Source organism: Bufo gargarizans, chromosome 9, assembly GCF_014858855.1.
Source record: "Bufo gargarizans isolate SCDJY-AF-19 chromosome 9, ASM1485885v1, whole genome shotgun sequence".
NCBI classification, from domain to species: Eukaryota; Metazoa; Chordata; class Amphibia; order Anura; family Bufonidae; genus Bufo; species Bufo gargarizans.
The window spans coordinates 28,828,001-28,838,069 of record NC_058088.1 but is presented as its reverse complement, the minus strand read 5'-3'; the positions used below and the strand labels follow the sequence as shown (position 1 = coordinate 28,838,069).

Here is a 10,069-nt window from a genome sequence, read left to right as displayed (position 1 = left end):
TCCCAGGGCCACTTTAAGTTCCCAGTCCGTCCCTGGTCCTGTTCCCTTTTCAAGCATGCCACTCCCTTTGTTCTCTATGGGACTGCTGGAGTACAGCCCTTGCCCATTTCAGTGCTGTCCCATAGAGAATGAGTGGAGCGTCAGGATGGATGCTATATTGGGATGGGGCGATAGTCCCCTCATTCTCAGGACTGGTGGCGGTCCCATCGCTCAGAACCCCCCCATCAGACAACTTGGAGTAACCGGAATGCATAAATAGCATCTCATGAATATATTACTTTGATTCCAATTTCCCTACATGTGAAGTCCAGACGAGGCGAAAAAAAAATAAAAAATTCTGCTGTTAATTTTTCTACAAGGGCAATCGTTTAACCTCTCCGATACCACGGCATCTGAGCCTTGTGATCAAAAAGTCATACACACTCCAAAAGGGTATCACTGAAAAGGACAGGTCGCAAAAATAAGGTGTCACACAGCTCCGTAGATAGAAAAAAAAAAAAAAAAAAGTTCTATGGAGATAAAAAGGAAAAAAAATTTTTTTTCAGTATAAAAACTCTATCTCCATAACGGTACTGATCCAGATAATGAAGAGTCAGTTTTACCGTATAGAAAAAGCCGTAAAAACTTGACCCCATTTGGAATTTATTTATTTTACAGCCTCCCACTACGTTGTATGCAATAATAAAGGCTTCCACTAAAAAGTACAACTTTTCTCTCAAAATACAGCTATATGAATATAAAAATAACAACGTTACGGCTCCGGGAAGGCAGGGAGGGAAAATAAAAGGGGGTAAGAAGCTGCAGGTTTACATGGCAGACGGATATCCCTGCAGATAACGGTAGCCTCCCCCCATAATAACATTACATTGAGGAATTGCTATTTATGCATTTCTATGCACAGGGAAACAAGTGAAAATGTCGCAGGCACACAGAGGGAGAGACTTGCTAGGGGCTGGTGTATTCGCCGTCCCCACAGACAGCGGTGCCCCCCTCACTGGTCAGCAGCAGGGGAACAGGAACCAGGTCACTGGTGTAGGAAGTAGACGCGTCGGGGGGGACAACAGGAGTCCTCCGCGCATGCGCACCGCAGGCCAGCCCGCCGCTGTGTGTTTTCCTCCCGCACTACATGACCCATGATCCTCCGCGAGTTGCAGCAGCAGCTGTCTTGTTGTGATGGAAGTTTAGGGAGCGTGGACGGGCAATGGCTCCTGTGCTGGGACCGGTGGTGATGTGTAGATGTGAGTGCTGCTTGTGTGTGCACTGAGGGTGATGGGGACTGGCTATGTGGACGGGGACGGGCACTGCTGCATGGGTGGCTGGCACTGCAGCCAATGGGACCTTGTGTGCAGGAGAGCAGCAGACGTTTGCAGCATTTATTACTCTTTAGAGGGTAATAATCCTGCAGCAAATATATATATGCATTCAGTTACACCTTGAAAATGATATACGTGCGACCGCCCTGTACCATATATATATATATATATATATCTATCTATCTCATAAGGGGTGTGGCTAAATGCAGGTTACGCGCGTATACATCGCGTCGTTGCACCCATTTTATGACAGGCATTCCGGGACAAGGCTTCTTAAAGGGCTTGTTCGAGATAAGGAAATATTTCCCCAAGGCTAGGATTTATGTTAAAATATTAATAAATAAAGACCCTGTACCGTAGATGTAACCCCCATGAAGCGGTGAGGTGGCCTCAGCTGTCATAGGTGTGTACAGCAGAGACCAGTTATTGGCTGCAGTGGTCATGTGGGGCTATATACGGCACCGCCGCAGCCATGTGAACACAGGTCGGAAACGGATGAAATTTTTTATTTTTTATGCGGAACCCTTCACTTCAATGGGGCCGGAAAAAACCCAGAACTGACTCTGTGTGCATCCCGTTTCCGTATGTCCAAATGTCTGTTCTGCAAAAAACAAATAGAACATGTCCAATTCTTTTCCGTTTTGTGGACAAGGACAGGCAGTGTTACAGTGGATACGCCCAAAAAACTAAAACAAATGCAATACGGAGGTCACACAGATTTTTTTTTTTTTTGTGGATATGTGTTTTGCGGACCACAAATTACATATGATCGTGTTCATGAGCCCTAAAGCTAGGGCTGCACGACACATAGGGTACAGCTACCCTGCAGCATGTGTCGCGGGACATTGATGTCGCGCAACAGTTTTTTATAATGATAGTCTATGGTGTCATACTGCGACACGACAGTCACAGAAAAATTCATCTTGGGTGTTTTTTTAGTGACTGTTGTGTCGCAGTCGCAGTGTGACAAGTACTTGCGTTCCCCAAGTAATAGCTATTCTGGAACATCTATTCTTATGACTCTCTGTTGTTCTGTTCCTTTATTATTCCTGCTAGAATTTACGAATGCTTTACTAGCAGTTTGCAATTAGGCTGGGTTCAGACCTGAGCATTCGGGATGGAGCGCTCCTTATGCGCGATTGTATGTGCGTTTACAATCGCGGCTCCGGAACAAGCGAACGCCCATTGTCGTGCGTTCCCGGAAGTCTATGTACGGGAACGCGCAACAAGACGCCCCAAAGAAGCTCCTGTACTTCTTGGGGCGTCGGGCGTTTTACAGCGCAATCGTACGCGCTGTAAAACGCTCAGGTGAGAACCATTCCCATAGGGAATCATTGGTTCTTGCCTTTTGAGCGTTTTACAGCGCGTAGGAACGCGCTGTTAAACGCTCAGGTCTGAACCCAGCCTAAAGGTCCAGATGGCTGTTACCCATTGGAGGATGTGTCCCTGCACAGTCTGACACTGTCCAAGCATTGCTGTAACTGCCGCGTCCTCTGCACTTTGACGTGATAGGTGTGATGAAGTTCTCACTGCCTGGCCCTGTCAAAGTGCAGAGGACGCAGAAGTTGCAGAGAGAGCTGAACCTCTAGGTGTAATGGTAACACCCCCGTTGCTCCTAGAGACTCATTTGCATATATTAAAACATTTTTCTCAGCAATGTGGGCACATATGAACATGGGACCAACACAGATGCCTTCCGCTGCCAAGTGCACATGCAACAGGTCAGCCAGTGTGATAGGTACAAATCTGCTGACAGATGCCCTTTAACATACACCACTGGCAGAGCGGAGCCGCAGAGACTACCCGTGCCTCCATACATGTGTTTGTATGTGTCCCCTTTATCTCCCCCGTCAGCAGTTTTTCTAGTCATCATAGTGACCCCGGTTTTGTCCATCTCCGGAGAAGGTAACAAACATGGCACATTTGGGATACACTGGAACAGGGGTCAGCAACCCTTCAGCTGTGAAACTACAACTCCCAGCATGCACACTTGCTTGGCTGCTCTTGTAACTCCTGTAGAAGCAAATAGAGCATGCTGGGAGTTGTAGTTTGAGAAGAGCTGGAGTGCCAGATCCCTTCCCTAGAGTCTCCATACTTATATATATATATATATATATATATATATATATATATATTCACAATAATATGCTAATTATTATTTTTTGCCTTTTTTCTCTACTAGACTAAAGATGTCGCCGCTGCTTTTCCAGTGGATCCCATTTATCCTATTGTCAGCAAAGGTTTCCATTACAAATGGAGCTCTGATCCCCTGAGCGACTTTGTTGCCATCACCAAGACGTTCAAATAAACGATATTTTGATCCATCAAAAAATGAATGAAAACTTCATCCCGGCCCCCATAAACCTGACATTGCACAAATATCACTGTAGAGAATGTGGTGAGAGCTTCAATAGTGAGTCTGCCCAACTGTCCCATCTACTGGTCCACACCATAAAAACAGAATCAACGTCTCCCACCCACTTACCTAACCATGAGTATTCACCTCCGGCCCTGCCAAAAACAGAACCGGTACAATGTTCGGAATGCGGAGATTATTTTTCATCCATTTTCCAACTTCATGACCATTTTACAACCCACGTAAGGGAGCGACCCTTTCCTTGTACAAAATGTGGGAAAGCTTTCAGCTGGAAGTCCAATCTTAAGAGACATTTGAAGATCCACACGAAGGAAGACTTTGTGATCACAAGATGTGTCAATGGAGATACATGGGAGGAAATCCAGACTGAACTGAGACCCTTCCCTTGCTCTCAGTGTGGAAAGACCTTTACGTGTATTACATCGCTTAAGAAGCACGAGAAGCTCCACTCATCCCAAGCGGCGTACGCCTGCCCCGAATGTGGAAAGCAGTTCTCTTCAAGTTCCAAGGTGAAAAGTCACCTGAAAACTCATTCTGGCGAGAAACCATTTCAGTGTATGAAATGCGGTAAACGGTTTGGCTGGAACTCTAATCTCAAGAGACATCAAAGGGTCCACGTTGGAGGAAAAGGATGCAAACCATTTATTGAACCTTCGAGCTCCAGCATGGACACCCAAACCCTCAATGAATGTGCCGAGCTATTCACCAAGAACGTCTACTATGTGAGCAACGATGAGATCCACACGGTGGTCAAGCTGTTCCCGTGTTTAGAGTGCGGAAATTATTTCAACAGTTATTTACAGCTCAAAAAGCACCATCAAGTCCACACCAAGCAGAAGGCTCTCATCTGCGATGAATGTGGAGTAACGTTCACTTGTAAATTTAAGTTCCGCAGCCATCAGAAAGTCCACACGAGGGAGAAGCCATTCCGATGCCTCACGTGTGGAAGATGCTTTGGCTGGAAATCGAACCTTACAAGGCACCTGAAGGTTCACGCCAATGAAAAACCTTTAGTCTGTCAAGAATGCGGTAGGAAATTTCTGTGGAGCCTAAATCTCAGGAGACATCTGAAAATTCATATAGGACAAAGGATTGCTATGTGTCGTCAAAATAAGTCAGTTCTGACCTACAAGAAGATTGGTCCTATTGCCAACAAAATGGTCCAGACAAGATATAGAGAAATTGCACAGCTTGGCCAGGACTGTTATTATATATCCATGTCTGGAAAGCAACGGAAAGTTCACCTAGGAACAAAACTGTATGGATGCGTTAAGTGTGGTAGAAGGTTCCGGTCATATTTTAATCTTTTCCTTCACAGAAGGAGTCATGCAAAGTCAAAACTGTTTTCATGTTCTTGGTGCGGCAAAAAGTTTCCAGCCGAAAGACAACTACTTCACCATGAGATATTTCACAGCGGGGAAAGTATTGTCATTTTATGAGGTGGAAAAAAATTTGTTTTAGGCTCTTGGACTTATGGTCTCGTTATGGTCTCCACGTTAGAAAATGTTTAGGTAGAACTTTTGTTGAAAGACCAAAAAACCTACAATAGATGTTATTTGTACGTTAGGTTGATGTATATATGTATTGTTGGCGTGGTGAATTTAATGATTTCTGTATGAGACAGTCATATAAGCTAAGAAACGTCCACCCTGTGTCACCACTAGGAAGGACACTCAGAGGTCGAGTTGGTTTTGCAACAATCCAATTTTGGATTTTATGAGGTGTCTACATTCAGTATTTCATTTTGCATTTGGGTGCAAACAGTTCCACTGTACCAGCAGATATTAGCTATTGGCCAATCTGTGGCATGCACCATATGTTTGGCCCCTTGAAGTAGTACTGTAGTATTTGGCAGTGTGGCCCCTGAATACCTTTGGACTATAGCATTGCTTGCAGTATTACATTAAATTGCATCAGTTAGCAGATTTGTACCTGTTGCCTGCGCTCCTGGCCGCTTAAAGGGGAATTCCCATCACAATGATCACTGTTAAATCTGTTAATGATTTGACAGTGATCATTTTTGTAAATACATTTAATTACCCAATTCCCACCCTTTTTGAGAAAATAAGTCCCCTCTTACCTGATCGTTGTCTTTCATCTCCCCTGGTTACGGCCACCTCTCCTGTCAAATCCCGCCAGGCCGCGGTTGCGCAGAAGACTGAACATTTTCTCCCGGCCGGGCCACGCAATGTCCTGAACGCGCACGCAGCCGCGCATGCGCTATGATGACTTCTTCCTGGCCAGTATAGTACAGAGCCGCGAACGTGCACGCCAGGAATAAGTCACCATGGCGCATGCGCGGCGGCGTGTGCGTTTATGACATTGTGCGGCCCGGCCAGGAGAAAGTCTTTTGCGCAAGCGCAGCCCGGCCGGGAGAAGAATCCAGGAAGTGAACGTCGTGCTCAACAAGGGTAGGTGTAAAAAGTGAAATTGGGAATACCCCTTTAAGTCATATGTGTTGGTCAAAAGTTCATTTGTGCCCGCATTGCTGAGAAAAATAATGTTTTAATATATGCAAATGAGCCTCTAGGAGCAACGGGGGCGTTGTCATTACACCTTGAGGCTCCGCTTTCTCTGCAACTGCTGCACCCTCTCCACTCTGATGGACAGGGGCAGGCAGTGAAAACCTCATCACATCTAGCCCGTCAGTCAAGTGCAGAGAGTGTAGTAAATGAAAAGAGAGCAGAGCCTCTAGGTGTAATGGTAACACCCCCATTGCTCCTAGAGGCTCATTTGCATATATTAAGACATCATTTTTCTCAGCAATGCGGGCACATAGGAACATGGACCAAACAATGATACCTTCAGATGCCAAGCGCACATGTAACAGGTCAGCCAGTGTCACAGGTAAGAAACTGCTGACAGATGCCCTTTTAGGGGACAATTTTTACCCCATTTTTATGGCATCTATAATGCATCAAACTTTTCAGATACCTGCTTTTTCGTAGAGAAATTGGGACACGTGTCTGAAGTGTTTTTGAGAGTAGAAATAGTTTACTAAATTAAAGGGATTGTCCCCCATCAATTTTTGCTTCTTGACCCCTCTCAACTCGTATATTTCCAAAATAGCTAAGAGATATTGCATTTTTGCACCAAAATGGCACCATTAAAACCGCCCCCTCATGTATCATCGGTGGGTGATCCGACTTTCTGTGTCCCGTCGCCGCTTTTACATACTTTTTTATGACACACTACTAATTTATTTTAATTTAGGTCAATCGTCTTAAACTTTTTTTAAAATATTTTTTAATACTTATTGTCCCTTACTTTGACATAAGGGAGTGTGTTATTTAATATTGTAGATAGCCTTTCGGTAGTCCCAAATTAGGGTAAATTCACCTGCATTCAGGGACCATGTTGAGTTTGCATGTGTGAATAATGCCGCCAAAGTATGACCCAGAGGTAGGCAGTTATATGCCTATACACACCTACTGATTTCCCTTTGTAAAAGTGTACCGCCTGGTATATGGTTTTTTCTCATGTCATACATTTGCATTTAAAAGCCAACTGTAAGGGTATACTGTGGTGTATCGTCCAAAGTCTTTGGGCGTGTTGGGTGTATACAGTGGACAAAAAAGTATTTAGTCAGCCACCAATTGTGCAGGTTCTCCCACTTAAAAAGATGAGAGAGGCCTGTAATTTTCATCATAGGTATACCTCAACTATGAGAGACATAATGAGAAAAAAAAAAAATCCAGAAAATCACACTGTCTGATTTTTTTAAAGAATTTATTTGCAAATTATGGTGGAAAATAAGTATTTGGTCAATAACAAATGTTCATCTCAATACTTTGCCAACAAAGGGTATATAACAATGACAGAGGTCAAACGTTTTCTGTAAGTCTTCACAAGGTTTTCACACACTGTTGCTGGTATTTTGGCCCATTCCTCCACGCAGATCTCCTCTAGAGCAGTGATGTTTTGGGGCTGTCGCTGGGCAACACGGACTTTCAACTCCCTCCAAAGGTTTTCTATGGGATCTGGAGACTAGCTAGGCCACTCCAGGACCTTGAAATGCTTCTTACGAAGCCACTCCTTCGTTGCCCGGGCGGTGTGTTTAGGATCATTGTCATGCTGAAAGACCCAGCCACGTTTCATCTTCAATGCCCTTGCTGATGGAAAGAGGTTTTCACTCAAAATCTCATGATACATGGCCCCATTCATTCTTTCCTTTACACGGATCAGTCGTCCTGGTCCATTTGCAGAAAAACAGCCCCAAATCATGATGTTTCCACCCCCATGCTTCACAGAAGGAATGTTGTTCTTTGGATGCAACTCAGCATTCTTTCTCCTCCAAACACAACGAGTTGAGTTTTTACTAAAAAGTTCAACATTGGTTTCATCTGACCATATGACATTCTCCCAATCCTCTTCTGGATCATCCAAAGGCTCTCTAGGGGGACACGTCTGGCACTGCAGGATTTGAGTCCCTGGCGACGTAGTGTGTTACTGATGGTAGCCTTTGTTACTTTGGTCCCAGCTCTCTGCAGGTCATTCACTAGGTCCCCCCCGTGTGGTTCTGGGATTTTTGCTCACACTTCTTGTGATAATTTTGACCCCAATGGGTGAGATCTTGCGTGGAGCACCAGATCGAGGGAGATTATCAGTGGTCTTGTATGTCTTCCATTTTCTAATTTCTCCCACAGTTGATTTCTTCACACCAAGCTGCTTGCCTATTGCAGATTCAGTCTTCCCAGCCTGGTGCAGGTCTACAATTTTGTTTCTGGTGTCCTACGACAGCTCTTTGGTCTTGGCCATAGTGGAGTTTGGAGTGTGACTGAGGTTGTGGACAGGTCACAGGTGTCTTTTATACTGATAACAAGTTCAAACAGGTGCCATTAATACAGGTAACGAGTGGAGGACAGAGGAGCCTCCTAAGGCCTCATGCACACGACCGTTGTGTGCATCCGTGGCCGTTCCGTTTTTTTTCACGTGGAAAAATCGGAAAATGCACCGTTTGGCAGCCGCATCCGTGATCCGTGTTTCCTGGCCGTGAAAAAAATATGACCTGTCCTATTTTTTTTCACGGCCAACGGTTCACGGACCCATTCAAGTCAATGGGTCCGTGAAAAATCACAGATGCACACAAGATTGTCATCCGTGTCCGTGATCCGTGTCCGTTTTTTCCTATCATTTCAATGGCAAACTTGACTTACATTTTTTTTTCATTTTTCATGTCCGTTGATCCTCCAAAAAACAAGGAAGACCCACGGACGAAAAAACGGTAACGGATCACGGACCTACGGACCCCGTTTTTGCGGACCTTAAATAAAAACGGTCGTGTGCATGAGGCCTAAAGAAGAAGTTACAGCTCTGTGAGAGCCAGAAATTGTGCTTGTTTGTAGGTGACCAAATACTTATTTTACCAATTAATTCATTAGAAATCCTACAATGTGATTTCCTGTATTCTTTCCCCCCCATTCTGTCTCTCATAGTTGAGGTATACCTATGATGTAAATTACAGGCCTCTCTCATCTTTTTAAGTGGGAGAACTTGCACAATTGGTGGCCGACTAAATACTTTTTTGTCCCACTATACATTGGGAGCATTTCCCAGCATATACTTCAAATGTAAAAGGTTAACCCTATCGGGACATTTATAGCATATCCACCCCTGGGACCCGCACCGTCTTGAGAATGGAACCCTGTCCCGCGCCACTGGGAATGGAGATGTGCCTGTGCATTCACTGGTTTCTCCATTCACTTCTATTGGAGTTTCAAAAATATGCAATTTCAGGGGTTCTGCCATGATTAATGTAAAAAATTAAAATCAGACATCATATAGTACGTCTCTTTCTAATAAAGCTAGAACCAGCCCTGTACCTCACATGGATCCAGAGATCTCCCCATTCACTGCTCTGCTAGATTTATATGAAGATGATAGCTCAAGGGGAGGGTCTTTTCTGCTGCATCTCAGAGGGCGTGTCCTTTCTTCTGCAGCTCTCCCTATCACAGCTCAGGGGGCGTGTCTCAGCTCTCCCTATCACAGCTCAGGAGGCAGTTGAAAAATGAAACTGAGCATGTGCGGCCATCTCAGTGAGCCGGACAGAGAAATAAGAAAAATAACAAACAGCAGGTGGCGCTATACAGATAAATTTTTATTGAATAACTAGGTGGCTATAAAAAAAAATAATTACATGCAATTACAAAAGTAATCAGATCCAGGTGCTGGTTTAAAAACTGTAGAATGTGTTTTGCGGATCAGAAGTAAATGGAGTCACACATGTGCTGCCACCTCTATTTGCAGCAGCGCGAGAAAGGACTCTGTTCTCAATATAGACGTGGGTCCCAGAAGTGAAATTCGCACTCATTGAACATCTATAGCATATCCTATCAATTCCCCTTTAAGAGGGCGGTGAGCAGTACAGTATAATGAATAT

The 10,069-nt window shown here is 44.5% G+C and overlaps 1 protein-coding gene across 1 annotated transcript; it reads left to right on the top strand.

Moving 5' to 3' along the window:
- Nucleotides 1–1,096: 1,096 nt before the first annotated feature.
- On the top strand, nt 1,097–5,719 carry LOC122919355 (gastrula zinc finger protein XlCGF26.1-like). Its single transcript, XM_044268321.1, has 2 exons — nt 1,097–1,238; nt 3,496–5,719. The coding sequence occupies exon 2, from the start codon at nt 3,645–3,647 to the stop codon at nt 5,127–5,129; it is 1,485 nt and encodes a 494-aa protein (XP_044124256.1). The 5' UTR covers nt 1,097–1,238; nt 3,496–3,644; the 3' UTR covers nt 5,130–5,719.
- The last annotated feature ends 4,350 nt before the right edge of the window (nt 5,720–10,069 follow it).